We start from the raw sequence: 16,065 nt of genomic DNA, 5'->3' as shown, positions 1-16,065 counted from the left end.
TGGAGAAACCATTCGGCAGCACCTCCATCAACCTGGGAAGCACTACAAGTTGGATCGATAGGTCCCACATGATTTGACCCCGGGTCAGAAGGCAACGCGAGCAGACACCTGTGTTTCTTTGTTGTCTCGTCTAAGGAGCCATTTCTGGACAGGCTGTTGGCATGTGATGAGAAGTGGGTCCTGTACGAAGCTCCACATCGCCGACATCATTGGTCAACATCCCATGAACAGGTTCCAAAACAGCCGAACACTGCACCAGAAGGTCCTCCTGTGTGTTTGGTGGACTTCTCGCAGCATCGTGCATCGGGAACTACTACCAGCAGGTCCAAGCATCAATGTAACTGTATACTGTCAGCAAGAGCCGTTTTCAAGAAAAACTCAAAACTCTGGAGCCAGCTCTTCTGAATCGAAAAGGGGCCCCTCCTGTTACAGGACAACGCTAAGCTCCACGTGCGTAGGATGACCCGGGACACCATTCTACGCCTTGGATGGGAAACTATTGCATCTGCCATACTCCCCGGACATTGCGCCGTCCGATTATCACCTGTTCCATTCATTGGACAATCATCTTAGAGGACGCCAGTTCAAATCCCTAGTAGAGGTTCAAAATGCATTTGATACCTTCTTCGCTTCACGGCCCACCAAGTTCCACCATGATGGAATCCATGAAATTCCAGAATGTTAGCAGAAGATCGTCGATGCTGATGAGGACAATTTTTGATCTTCCAGGTACCCCTTAGGTGACATATAAATGTTCGAAGGTGGTAGATGAAAAAGCGACAGAACTTTCGTTTACTTTTTTGGTTAAAAATTGAATATAACGGAGTCCTCAATAAACAGGCCTCTAGGAAACAATTGCAATTGTACCCGTTAAATTGCAACTGGTCTAACTGTAAAGTTTCATGACCTAACCAAGAGCCTGGCGCCCTGCGGTAGCTTATTGATTAAGTTTAATGGAGCTTTGTCGGAATAGATCATAGCATATGACCTTTCCTTTAAAACAGATGCATCCTCCCTGTTTGCAAATAATAATAGTTATATCTCTCCGCTTTCAGACATTACTGGAAGTACGAAGGTGGATAAAAACACATCATTCAAGACATGCTGCTGAAGACTTAGCAAGAGTGGACGTACTGATTAGGCATCCGTTTAGTAGCACGTTGGGACTCACATTGAATGTCACTGACTTCATTTCAGACATAAGTTCCAAAGTTTATTCATAATGTACCTTATTTTCACTTGTGGCAAATAAGTACCAGTCGAAAACAATATTTTGTGTACACCCTGTGTATTCAGAAAATGAATTATCCAGTTTCACGTGATTCCGGCAAGATACGAAATCGATGTGCAACCTGTCTATTGAGAAAATGGAATACTCAAAATTTCTAGTGATTCCAGTAAGGTGTGAAATAGAATGCTTACATTGTGTGTTGAGAAGATTGATTATACACACTTTCACGTGATTCAAACAAGATTCCAAACGAATGTGTACCCTGTGTATTAAGAAAATGAATTATTCATGATTCTACGTGATTCCAGCAAGTTGCGAAATCGAATTCAAACAAATTGTGCGTAACCATTGTGAATCATTTATCAGCCACAGAAATGAACTGCCACAATAAAGTTTTGGGAGAATTTATAGAATAGGAGAAATTGTGTGGGTTTTGACTGTAACTAGCGACTGACGACAGCTGCGAATTTTTTGATCTAGCTGAAATTTAATTTGCAAGAGGTGCTCTGTGGAATATATTTCATTGTGGGCCACAGGGACCAAAACGATCGTGGTAAGGCGGAAAAATATGCCTAAAATCAACCCTTACTTCCATTTAAATGAGCGAACACCAGCTACGCTATGTATATATATATATATATATATATATATATATATAGGGTGTAACTTAGCTAATCTAACAAACGTCGAGAAGTGATTCCTAACACTGAGATATGAACATACCAAAAAAGGACATATGAATATACCATATTCGGCATATTGACAGAGTTAACGAGTGTCGAAACCGTGGGAATAGTAAGTTCGAAGCAATAGATATCGAAAACCAATAAGTTTCGAAATGGCGGTCTATGAAGTCTAGGGGTGGCACTGGTGTTCAATACGTAGTTGCTCGGTTCACACACAGCTGGTGTTTATGTTCAAAACGCTACAGTACAAGAGTGTGGTCATTGTGTTGCGAGGGTTGAATAGGACAAGTGGCAGTGCTCGACTAAAACATGGTGCGTTATTCAAACCGCTAATAGGACATGTTATTCATGTACGATCGTGCAGATGGCAATGGGCGTGAAGGAACACGACTCTATCAGGAGCGTTTTTCAAACAAACTCAAACATTATGCAGTGTGTCTGCAGCAATTTATCGGCGCGTGTGTGAAGTAGAGACCATACTACCTGTTCATGTGGATGCTGATCAAATCGTCATGTAGGGACAGCTATTATGGACGAACATGTATTAGAAGGTGTGGACAATGAGCCAGAAACGAATACAAGGGAACAGCCATGACATGCAAATTAGTCACATTATTGCGTGGCGTGCGTTACATGAAAACGCCTTGTACCCATACCTCCTGCAATGGGTAGAAGGACTGACAAGCGGATTTCCAACCACGGTACGGTCTCCATGGTACGGTCGTCACTCATCATCAATTCCAATTTGGACTCAATTTATGATGTGGTATTGTCCATGATCAACTGATCAGCGCATACATGTTACCCGGAAGACTCAATGGAGCACAGTATTTGACTTTCCATCAGTATACACTGCCCGAATTAGTGGAAAATGTCCCCCTAGCGATTCGCCGCAGCATGTGCTGGTACATAAATGACGGGACTCCCGTGGATTTCAGTGTGGATGTCCGCCGATGGTTGAACAACTTTCCAAGACATTTGATCGCGCGTGGCGTCCAATGCAATGGCTTGCCCGTTCTCTGACCTGAATTCAATGGATTTTTATCTTTGGGGACACATTAAAAGTGTGGTGTATGCTACTCCTGTCAACGATGTCAAGAACTTGGAACAGCGTATCCATAACGCCTGTGTAACTGTCCAACATGACCAAAGTATCTTCGAACGGGTTCGCCAATCCATGATCCGGCGTTGCCATGCATGCATTGTTGTACCTGGCGGACACTGAATATTACATGCGATGTGCCTGACGAACGTACATTTGTCTCTCTCTGCACGTCGATTATCTACAGCTTCGAAGCTACTGTTCCTATGTTTTCGGCCCTTGCTAACTCTGTCAATATGCCCAATATGCTATTTATTTATATGACCTTTTGTTGCATATCTCTGTGTCAGGAAATCACATCCCCACAATTGTTACATTAATCAACTTATACTCTGCATATTTACAGTCATGAGAATCATGAAACTTTAGCAACTTACAGTTATAGCCAAAAAAGTCAATAGTTGACTAATTTTTTAACTTTCGAAAAATCTTAATTTCTTCTTTTCCAATTAAGATAAAACCGTCTCTTACGAGGTAAAACGAATTTACCCGGAGTTCGTCAACAGCTCCGTTGGTGCTAAAATAAATTGAATTCGATTACGTGTCAACTTTATGCAAAGTACGTCATTTAGCAAATAGTGTCCCATTCTAGCACCGTCAAATTTTGATCTCCCTTTACCTGGACAAGCATTTTTGGAACATTCTCTGAATCAAAATTTCCTGATATTTGATCAAGCGAAGATAGTATACAATTGTATGTCATACATGTGTCCCATGTTTTGTGACACCAGGTTATCAATAAATAAAACCTTAATAAATGGCCTGTTAACTATGTACAAATTTACAAAATTTAAAACTTCTATGTTATTTGACTTGTCAGATACACTTAGTGAGATAAAAATGAAATTACACTAGAACATGTATTTTTTCAACACAATGGCCTCTCAGCTAATTCAAACGTTAAATGGTTCGTTTGGAGTTTAACGTGCTTTATGGACACCGACCTTACACGAGATGTAGACCTAAAGCTACGCATAGAATTCTAACCACGTATATCACTTATTTAATATTAATACAAATGAAATACAATAATGTATAGTTTTATTATTTTATTACAAATTTACTGTACCATACAAATAACTATACACAAATATCTGCCAAAATATTGTAGAGGAACAATGATTGTTTGATATACGCGACACAAATACATATACATTACTTATATTCACAGGGAAGAAAATGAACATGTAATAGAGATTCAAAACTGACAACAAATTATACTTAACAAGTGTCTACTGTAATTAATACGAAACACTACATTCCTGTTATAAAAAATTATTGACAGTCAGTAACCTGTCCCTAATAACAAAGGAGCGTTTTGTTGTGACCAAAATTCATGAAGAGGTCTGTATTTTAAGGTCTCTGATACGGCGTAGGTAACGAACATGCCGCATAAGAACAAAGATACATGATTCAATCCAGAAAATTTATAGTGCATTAGGTAGCGTTATCAACCGTAACTGCCAATAAAGTTTCTAGAAAGATTTTACAGATTCGGCACGAAGGGATATAGCCTAATATTTTATGATTAATTAATAACTGAAACTTAATTTTTCACCCAGAGAGAGATCACAATTAGATACAGTTCTTTCCAGAGTTGAGAATAGAACGAAATGGTTCCACACCTTGACTACTATGCTTGCATCAGTACTTTCAATGAAGTTACATCATGAACACAGTGTATATATCTTTAGCAAGAAAATTTTCGTTTCATTTACTGACAGCTAGGATTCTCGTTGTTATATGAGGTACTGTCCTTTGTTATCAAGGAAACGCCTTACAGACACTAACTACCAGATAAAAATAATCGAAAGATCGCTTGTTTTCGGACAACATAATAACAAAAATGTAATAAATTAAATATATTTCGCTTTCAAAATATCGTTTATAAGTCTTTAAAAATATTATTCTACTACGAAATTTATGAATCACACTTTTAAAAGAAGCTCTCCCTGCCATTCAATCAAACTGGGATATACTCAGTTATATAAGATTAAATTATATGCGATCTATATATTAAAATCTTCCTCCCTCGAATGTTCGGAAAGAATAAACATTACACGAAGTTTTTATTTTACTTCCTACAATTCTAATACGGAAAAATAACTCTGTTTGTAGTTATATTATTAATACAAACTGGGATTCGTCATATTTTTAGCAAATTGTTTGCACAATGAAACTTCAATATCCTTCACATTGATAGTGTTCTTTTCAACATATGGATGAAGTGTTAGATCTCTCTTAACTACAGAAAGGCACTTAATGGAACCAAACAGAAAACACTAAAGTACTTAGGATAAAATTACTGCTTCTTCACTAGAAACAACTCCTGAGAAACACTCCATGAGAAAAATCAGGAAAAAGACCGATACGATCATTTCTATTTTTACTATTTTCTCTTAATACTCAACACTGTTTTTTTTTTTTTTTTTTTTATTTCTTAGCGTCACATAAAAACGCGGGGTAACAGAGCAACAATATACATCACGTTTTTAAAATTATTATTTTTTATACCACTACATTTTAGTTCGAGGCTCTGCGTATATTATTACAATCCCAAACCTGCTTATACTTGGTAACTTGATACACAATGCACTACAGTACCCGTTATTCTTGTTCTAACTACCTTTAATAAAGAAATTAATAATTCACCTTCTTCGTTCAGAAACAAAAATATTAGCTGTGTGGAACAAATTAATTTTCCAACGATTCAGCGCCATGTGAGTCCTATGCAAACTTATGACCTAGACATAATCGGTTCACTACAATGGGTAACTCGGTGTGAAGATTTTATTAGCCACGTAACTAAAAAGTGATACGTGAAAGCTTTTCTTTCCGTTTGTACTACATTAAATATCAAGGAAAACAGAATCATATTATCAGTTATAAACTTCACATGACACAATCACAGTATAAAAATAAGGTAAACTGCATTCAGTGAGAAGTAAACCACAACTGAGGGTGGCCGTACAAAAGTTTCCCTACTTTAAATAACCGACGAAAAGTGCATTACGAGTGAATAACATTAGAAAATTTACTGATCTCAATTTTTTACAATTTACCCGCATCAACTTTCAATGCAACCACGATAGTAAACATGGTATCATTGAGGAAGTACAAATTGGTTTCCTAACCTCACATTGATTCGCATTAAAAGGAATTTAATGATTTCTAAGTGTGTAATTTGTTACACCGTAACTATGTCGCCTTATAAGTTTGAAAAAATTAACGGAGCCGAAAGCTTATTAGACAGTTGAATCGCAGATGTCCAATGTGACGTGTTAACAATGTAAATGTCAGACCTTTCTCCTCTTAAAGTTTACCTTTACATGTCCTAGCAACCTTCTACCGGTGACAAATATCCATTCTGGGATCTTTCAAAAATGCGTCGTCCGCCGAGTTCCAACTTATACACTGTCGGGAAATTAAAACAAGTCTAGAACGCTGGGTTCGGCATAATCGTATTGCATGGGAATCTCTGAATTGTATTGGATGTTACTGAATTGGTAAATAATAACTGACCAATGACAGCTGAATAGTAAATGATGAAGATAATGCATTGAGTCCAGTTTTCAAGCTTCTATATCGTTCAGGCACCGTATGGTCTATCTTCTTTTGGAGATATGTGAAACTTAATACCATAAAAAGCTTGTGCTTGCGTCATATGATTTCAAATGCCAAAACGACACCTATTCTCGATTGCTATATCGTACTACAAAATTTCAGTTCGATCACTTATCTTGTAATACAAAGGTAGCTATCTCGTAACTAATTACCAACAACGTAAAATAAACCTAAAAGAAGGTGCTTTGTTACCACAGTTGCTCAATCAGTATTTCATTAAAAAGAGACAGATTAAATTAAGGACACACTGTACATTTTTAACTGTACTCTACAGACAGTTCAAATACTTGGCTACATACTAAAATAATGGTTAATGACAATCTTTTCTTCTACACAACATGGTTTTACGTTTCGATTTTCGCTGCAAGACGATTCACGATGTGCACCGGTATTAGTTTCAGGCAAACTGGTAATCAAATACAACCACTGTAGCAGTGTACAAACATCCGAGTACGGAACACTGTCACGTACTATCTGCACTTTGTTTTTAAAATGTCCCGAAAAATTTACAAAATTGAGCTTTTAAATTATTTGCCATAGAAAAGAACAGGTACTGTTGCTTACACAGACATACAACATACGATATAACAGAAAGAAGAGAGAGCAAGAACTTTTTAAAAAAAAAAATTCGTCTTCCTTTCACAATCCTTTACAGAAATATTCCAGTCATAATTAAGTGTATTAAATTCTTATAAAATGTCTGATACGACATAACCTTGCAAACTGACGAACTCTGAAATTCAGGAAATTACGGGTTTCTATATGTATCGGAACCTTCTTTGAATACAAAATTTTCTACACTTTAAACACTTACATTTGCATTGGCCTGTTTTCAGGTCCCTATTATGAATAACACACCTTGTTAACGGAGCTGCATCGTTTAATTTGACAATTTCTTTATTATCAGTACCAGAAAAAGACAATTTGTTGTACTGTTTGCTCGAAATTCGTATTAAACACACTTTCCAACCAGTCAGCTTCTTACATGATGAGCAATCACATTTGCAATTCCGATTTTTACTACTGTTTTCCTTGTGAGTATATATGTGTGCAAGAAAGGCGCATCTTTGACTGTATATGGCTTCACAAATATCACACACGTAATAGTTGGCCTGTACCACAGACCTTACACACCTATCTAGACATACTTTCCAACCAACGTTGTGATCACATTCAGCACATGTGCAGTAGCAGCGGTACCTTCTCTTTTTTCTATGCCGACAAAGATGAATTAGCATCGGAGTTCTCTTTTTAAAGCCTAAATTACATTTTGGGCATTTGAATGGCCGCAGTTTAACGACATTCTCTCTATTAGATGGGTCAGCAGATCTAGTGACACTATCTCTACTAGATGGGTCAGCAGATTTAGCGACACTGACTCTAATAGATGAGTCACAAGCTCTAACGACATTCTCCCTACTAGACGAATCACCTCGTTTAACGACATTCTCTCTATTAGATGAGTCATTAGGTTTAACGCAGTTCTCCCTACTAGATGAATCACTTTGTTTAACAACATTCTCTCTATTAGATGAGTCATCAGGTTTAACGACATTCTCTCTATTAGATGAGTCATCACGGTTAACATTATTCTCCTTACTTGATGGTTCATCAGGTTTATCTAATGTATGAATTTTTAGATGCTGTCTCAAAATATATCTACTATCAAAAGCTAAATTACACACTGCACATAAGTGAGGATTCGTTGAATGAATGTTTTTGTAATGCCACAGTAGAGTATTGCGGTTTGCAAAATACTCTTTACAAGATGAACACTCGAATGTAGACATAATCTGGTCCTTTGATACACTCCCACACAAAGTTTTGTTGTGAACTATTAGCGCACATCGTTTCGTGAATGCTTTGCAACATGTTTTACAAACGTAGTACGTGTAACGAAATAGAGAATGCCCTTCGAATTCTTCCTCAGAAGAAAAGATACTCCTACACTCATTACAGAAGTATGGACTTGAGCTATCGGGAGGTTCGTAGACCCTAACAGTAACACTACCATCTAATGCGACCTCATTATTTGATGTACGTTGGTTATTCTTTTCCGAAATGCTCCTTGAGATCACGCAAACATCATCTTGATTTTCCTCTGGGTTACGTATATTATTGGCATCTGGCTGCCTGGAAAAGAGAAGCACAATATATAATATCTCATATGAATTAGAACGCAACCTGAAATATTATATATATGAACCTGAACATGCATATTATTCTAATAGCAAATTCAATACGTAACACTAAAAAATTACAAATATACAACCTTGACTTCTATTACTCCTTCTACAAACGTTCATTGACATACGTATATTTAATCAGGATCGCAAACTAGGAGACGTCATTTGCTAAACGGCTCTTTCCACTCATTTGTTTCAGACATTCATGTTCTTGACAGACATGCATTTGTTTCAGACATGCATGCATTTCAGACATCTTTGAAGACGGCATGTCAAAGAGAAAAAAAAAATCTACGGAAGAGTACATTGTTAAATACTTAATGAATTCTTATTTATTGAGATGGACTTTCGAGGTCTATCAATTTCAAATGGTTCTGATTTTAGCCCTGAAATAGGTGAGTGAGAATGTACAATAAAACCTGTTAACTTGGCCACCTGCTCATCTTGGCCTGGTTTGTCTTGAACCTGCATTTCCCCATAAGACATTCGTTACTTATTACTCTGTAAGTTGGCCACCTGTCTATCATGGAAGTTGAACACATTGAAGCAGTTTACTATATGCTGCTGCTGATGATAAATTTACCTGTGTACCTTGGCCACGCAAAATACCGTTTTGTTATTTTGCTCAACTGCTTCATATTCCCATATGAGGGGCAGAAGTTCTATATTTGTGACTGGAGACAAAGAAGCGTGCATTCCCACGATTTGATCTTGGATGTCAATGACCAGAAAACTATCCTGATAAAGGGGTGAAGGAAATTATGAATAAGAAAAAGCACGTACAGGAATTCAGAAAATGGTTGTACGTATTTGTTTACCCCGTCTGTTTTGGTAAAGTCATTAGCTATATCGGCTTCTCTCATCAGTGGAGAGCTTTAGTAATTGCGGAAAATTCTCAAGGTTAAAGCTAACCATCTGAATTCTCAACTATTGGCATCTGACGGCTTGAAAGGTAGCGAAAATTTGAGGTATAAATTCCCGTAAGATTTTCCCAAAACATACATACATTAAACATTCTGTAGTATTTTTTCTTGTACTCTATATAGTTATGATTACTATATACATTACTTAAAAGTACCTGTCGTGCAATTCCTTATTAAAATTTTACAATTAAGCGATACTAGAAATCCTATTCTAAAAATACACCTATTACACTTATTTTCTGTAAGTTGGCCACTTTTCAACGGAACCAATGGTGGCCAACATAGACAGGTCTCACTGTAACAGCAATGCTAAGGTAAAGTCGGAGAGAACAGAATTTAAGACGGTTAAGCAACCAATTCGTGGAATTAATATTACTGTATTACACAACTGGCCTGATAGAACAATCTTTGAAATTAACACAACTGCATTATACACTTTACCTGATGCAATACGTATGTTTTAACTAATATTTTAAGCCAGAGAGGGAATGAGGAGCTTCCCCCTCTCAAATATTTAGCAAGAACAGGTTGTGAAAAGAGACAAAATCGATCACCATAAAAAGAAACGAGAAAAGATAAGACAAAAGAAGGAAAAACATATTTACGATCCTAATTAATACTTCCAAGCAATCATTTTTACTTGGATACATTTTTTTTTTTTTTTTTTTCGGAAAGCGGGTAACTAGGTCTTACCAACCGTGAAAACAGAATTTTAAAATTCGAACCGGAAGTGCTCGAAAAAAATTCGCAAACTTCAACTTTTCAGATAAATTAACGTTCATTTGTTAATTTATGTACAAAAAGATACGCATACGCAAACCAAACTATAATAAAATATAGTTATTTATATCCCTATGTACATAGCGCAACAAGAATTATAACTCTACCTGTCTCCATAGCTGAATGGTGGGGCTCCGAACTTAACCATTTCCCATGTCTTTTACAATTCATAAATTGTACTCCCCGTCTTTGATGGCCCATTACTTGGCGGGAAATTTTTTTTCGATAAAACAAAAAAAATATGGGTCTCTTAAAAATATGTCTAGTTGTTATAAAAAAAGTTTCAACAATATCTGAGATGGTGATGGTACATGCTCTGCCTGAATTGAGATGGAAGGCACCATAAACACTTTCAAAATGGTTTTGCCTATCAACGTCATACAGCGTGCTTGATGATGAGTTATTATGGACATGCAGTGGAAGATCCTCAAGATTGGAGGGAGAATCTTGATCTCATCAAACTGTGGAAACTGTGGAACTTATTTGGACCTTAATGCCATCAGTTAAGTAGAACTGGTGAGTGAAAATTCATTCTTCTTGCATGAACGGTATATTGACTCTGAACATCATCATTTTTTCATTGAATCTGAAACACATTTCTTAAACTTTTCAACCTAGAAGCCTAATTTTTATTGTAACATTTCTCAAGAAAAAGTTACTCCGGAAAATGAGATGGCAAAACTAAATATTCTATTGAATTTTGATATGGCTGCCATCCAGCTAGAAATTACATGTGCTGGTCTCGCGTTGACAGCAGCCTATTCAACGAAGGTAATGGTCATATAAAGAAGCTTTTTTGTGCTTCGTATAATGGAATAAGTTTGTGTTCAAATATTTATGGAAAGTAAAATTAAAAATAAGTTTTATAAAACGTGTGATGAACGAGTTTGTATGTAGACTGTAAATTGTGTACAAATGTACACATAATATTCAGTGAGTTTAGTTAAGGTAGTTTCAAAATTTGAACCTGTTATTTCTTTTCTTTAGACATACTAGCCATTTTAATTGAACTTACTGAGTGCTGGTGTGCATTTGAACACAAGGAACTGGCTCATTTGGCATGATTAATCTTGTTTTGGGGAAACTTCATTTCAAATTAATACCATAAAACTGATGGAAATTCTGTACTGTTGTTCCACAATTACTTTTCATAACTACTTTTCACTATCAAACCTGATAACTGATGCAGCGCGACCTTAAATTCACTTTTCGGAAACAATTAGGAAAATCTGACTTCTTAAAATTATACCTATGTTTTTACTTCCTGATACTTTACGCATGTTAAAATTTTATTATAATAAACTACGACTTCGAAAAATATCTCATATTCCAATTATTCTACAAGTTCACCTCAAACAAGTAATTTACGATAAACCCATTAATAGCACGATTAATTTGTATGCTTGCCTACGGGGAGCAAGTTATATTACAGCATATATACAGATTTAGCCAGGGCTGAAAGCGTTCGAACATTAAATTCGAAGTGGTAGATAATCGATGTGCAGAGAGAGAGAGCGTACGTTCCTCAGGCATTACAGATGTTTAAAGTGTCCGCCATGGACAGCAATGCATGCAATGACAGTGCTGGATCATGGATTAGCGAACCCATTCGAAGATACCTGGGTTATGGTGGAAAAATACACGGGCGTTACGCTGATCCAAGTTGCTGACAGGAGTAGCATACACCACACTTTTAATATGTTCCTACATATAAAAGGTCAGTGGATTTAGGTCGGGAAATTGGACAGGCCAACGCACTAGACCGCCACGCCCGATCCAACGACTCAGGAAGTTGTTCAACCACCGGCAGATATTCAAACTGAAGTGCGACGGAGCCCCACCCAAGCATATACCTCATTTTGCGGCGAATCGCTAGGGGAAGATTTTCCAGTAATTCGGGAAGCGTATCCTGCAGAAAAGTCAAATACTGTGCTCCGTTCAGTCTCCGGAATAGCATGTATGGACCGATCAGTTGATTATGGACAATACCACATCACCATAAATCGAGTCCAGAATGGTTGATGAGTGACAACCGTAACAAGGGTGTGTGCATCTGTCCACGTTTGTATGTGTGTTATGCATGTTGACGATACCATCCCTCCCAAACGTGGCCTCGTCAGTGGACAGTACTGATGCCTGAAACAACATGATGGTAATGATCTGTTGAACGACCATCGGAAGAATGCTTCACGTGGTTGGAAATCCGCTTGTGTGAGTCCTGTGCCCTTTGCAGATGGTATGTGTACAAAGCATTTTCAAGTAACGTACGTCACACATTCAAGTAACTAAAATACGTTTCACAGCTAAGTTCCTTTGTAGTCGTACCTGGCTCATTGTCCATAGTTTGTAACACACGTTCGTCCATAACAGGTGTTCAAACACGATGGGGCTGACCAGTATGCTCATGAGCAGATAGTACGGTCCCTATTTCACATACGCGCTGATAAATTGCTGCAAACATCCAGTACGATTATTGGTGTCTGTTAGGAAAACGTTCCTGATAGAATCATGTTGCTTCACACTCACTGCTATCTACGCAACTGTACATCAATAGTAGTTGACCTGTTCGCGGTTTGAATAACGCGTCATGTTTTAGTCGACCCATTCCAGTTTCCTATTCACAGCGCAATGACCGCACTCATGTATTGTAGCGTCTTGAACACAAGCGCCACCTGCGTGTATGATGCGAGCAACTACGTACCGAACACCAGTGTCACCTCTAGAATATCTAAACCGCCATCTCAATTTATTGGTTTCGACCGTTTTGAACTTGTTGTTCGCATGCTTTCGGCCCTCGCGCCCTACCAATACGCCCAATATTCTACATATTCATAGGACCTTTTGGTATCAGAAATCACGTCCCGAAGTTGGTTACATTAAGTTACACCTTACACATATATATTAGGGTGTCCCTTATGTACGGTAGTTTCATATTACAATACACACACCCCTGAAATGTAATTTATGTGACCGTAAATACGCATTAGTGAAATATCAGCGCCTTACGAGAACGTTAACCCATGCCGACTTGACAACTAATTCATGAAATATTTTCACATTATAATATAATTTAGAATGTCTAACCGTGATAACGAAGAAACGAAGGGAGAAAAAGAAACGAAACTTTGCACGAAGCAACTAGAGGAAAAAGGAGACGTGCCCGTGTATTGACGAACATCATCGGATGAAGTGTTACCAACCCAAGAGAAAGTTATGTTTTTTGTAAATCGAATGATTTAATTGGGTATCACCATTGGAAGCAACAATGAAAATAAAGAAAAAAGAGAAGGTAAACGCAGATCACTGTTGCAAACTTTTCGAGAAATAACGTGAAACATGTTAAACGCAAACTCTGTTAGTGCACGTAGTGTTGCCATCTTTTACAAACCATACTTCTCAGCTTTAAGAAGATACCGAATATCAGTCAGTACGTGACTTACGGATCTCGCGTAACTACAGTACTGTTCCTCATGCTCTACCGCCCTGCATTATAATTTTGAACCACACTGCACCAGTGATCTTTTTCGAACTTAATTTTTCTCTTTTGTGGCTGGCAACAATGTTCAACAGACCCTTCTAGACTTGAAGTCAGCGTAGACAGTTCTCGTCAATACTTAATTTAAGGTGTACAAAATGTTAGCACCTACCTCTCTCCCTATGTGCGCCAACGGGGTTTGCATTTAATATTTTACATTTCTTGGAAAGTTTGCAACAGTGATTTGCGTTTACCATTTCCTCTGTCTTTTTCCAATGATGATATCCGATTTAGGTCATTCGATCTAAAAAATAATTTTCTCTTAGCAACATTGTTCATCAGGTGATGTTCATTAATACACGGGCACGTGTCTTCCGTTCTCTAGTTCTTCGTGCAAAGTCTTGTTTCTCTGTCTATTTTGGTTTCTTCGTTATCACGGTTGGACATTAAAAATTAGATTATAATGTGGAACCGTCATTTGATGACTCGTCAAGTCGGCATGGGTTAACGCTCTCGTAGGGACCTGCTATTCCACTAATGTGTGTTTACGGTCACATAGAATACATTTCGCGGGTGTACGTATTCTAACACGAAATTACCTTATTTAAGGGACACCCTAATATATGTATATATTACATCACTGCAACGATTTTTTTATGGAATTGCAGAAAGGTAAATACTGTATAATGAAATCTCTGGATAATGGACACCAATGAAACGACTATGGGTCAACCAATTTTAAATTACCCAGCCAGTTGCCAACATTTATTTAATTTTCCTGACTTATTTTATCATGAGTTCCCTATAGGTAGATAGTCACAAAACACTGTTTGAAAAAAATTTGTATGCCATTTTTTTTTGGGGGGGGGGGTAGCCAGTTTTAAAATGGCAATTGGGCAAATTTTAATTTTAAAAAATCATGTTTCCGGAAAGTTTAATTGCCAAGCTAGTTTTAAAGATATCAGAATAATTCAAAAACCAGTGTGTTCAGTATGAAATGAACTTCAGGTATACATTATTTTAATATTTTTATCATGCAAGAGAGTCAATCAATCTCTTTACTGTAAAAACTAAGAAAAAGTCTATCAATCATTAATTTTGAAGACAGTTAGTTTTATGAAAGAAAGGAGACTCACTAATGATATGTTATTTTATGTTGAATACTTATATAACTACCAGTAGTATAAGTTTTAGTGTTGAGAATGCACTCCTTTTTCTTCTAGAGCTCTTCCAAAATGGTCGAAAGCTTTTAACGTCAATTTTCAGTATCTAAAAAGGACTGAATGAAAATAACTGAAATTCTTTATACCAGATTTTCTCAACATTCATGGAACCCTTTCACGTCCAAAATAAAATGGCGGAACCCACGAAAATAGTATTAAATTATTCGACAATTTATAATAGTAATGCCATTTATTATGAACAAAGTCTTTGAACAGAAAATCACTATTTTTTTAAGATTTGGTATTATTATGTAAGTTAGCATCATTCTATTTTAAAATGCAATAAATTTAAATTACTGTAAATATGATCACTTTTAAACTGTTTTATATGCACATGAAAATCTAGGTTTTCACAAACACTTCAAAAATAACAAATCACTGTAAATAGGAAATTTTGTATGCACACGAGAATCTAGTTTTTTTTATAAACACTTCAAAATATTACTGTAAATATGATCACTTTTACACTTATATGCACATGAGCTCATGTGCATATAAAAGTGTAAAATAATCATATTTAGAGTAATTTAATATTTTGAAGTGTTTTTGAAAACCTAATTTGTGAAATGTGACCTGAAACCTAATGTGACATGAGAATCATTTTTTGTACAAAACATACCACATGTGCTGTGACCTCAGTGGGGGGAGTGGGAGTGTTTCTTGCGCCTGCAGAGTTCTTTAATACCAAGTTTTATGGCGGAAAGCTGCAGTCTCACATCTAGTTTCGGTGTTTGATTTTAGTGGACGCATACGCAGAAAATACAGTTTCACATAAATAAGTGCTTACAAAAGAAAGTAGCACTTCAATAGTTTTCTTCGATAACCCGAGTATTGT

The 16,065-nt window shown here is 36.9% G+C and overlaps 1 protein-coding gene across 3 annotated transcripts in view; it reads right to left on the bottom strand.

The window, feature by feature from the left end:
• LOC145690848 (uncharacterized) overlaps positions 1 to 16,065 on the bottom strand; it is an 82,852-nt gene that overhangs the window by 9,452 nt on the left and 57,335 nt on the right. Inside the window, exon 3 of one of the 3 annotated variants that reach the window (XM_081766210.1) lies at positions 7,264 to 8,776. The exons of the other annotated variants lie outside the window; for them this stretch is intronic. Within the exon in view, the coding sequence (XP_081622336.1) occupies positions 7,402 to 8,776 (1,375 nt within the window). The 3' untranslated portion in view covers positions 7,264 to 7,401. Of the gene's footprint in view, positions 1 to 7,263; positions 8,777 to 16,065 lie in introns of those variants that run through there. 3 annotated transcript variants of the gene reach the window in all.

The sequence above is a fragment of the Thermobia domestica genome, chromosome 7 (genome assembly GCF_964235325.1).
Source record: "Thermobia domestica chromosome 7, izTheDome1.hap1.1, whole genome shotgun sequence".
In the NCBI taxonomy this organism is placed as follows: Eukaryota; Metazoa; Arthropoda; class Insecta; order Zygentoma; family Lepismatidae; genus Thermobia; species Thermobia domestica.
The sequence above is the reverse complement of the archived record's forward strand: the minus strand, read 5'-3'. Positions and strand labels throughout refer to the sequence as shown.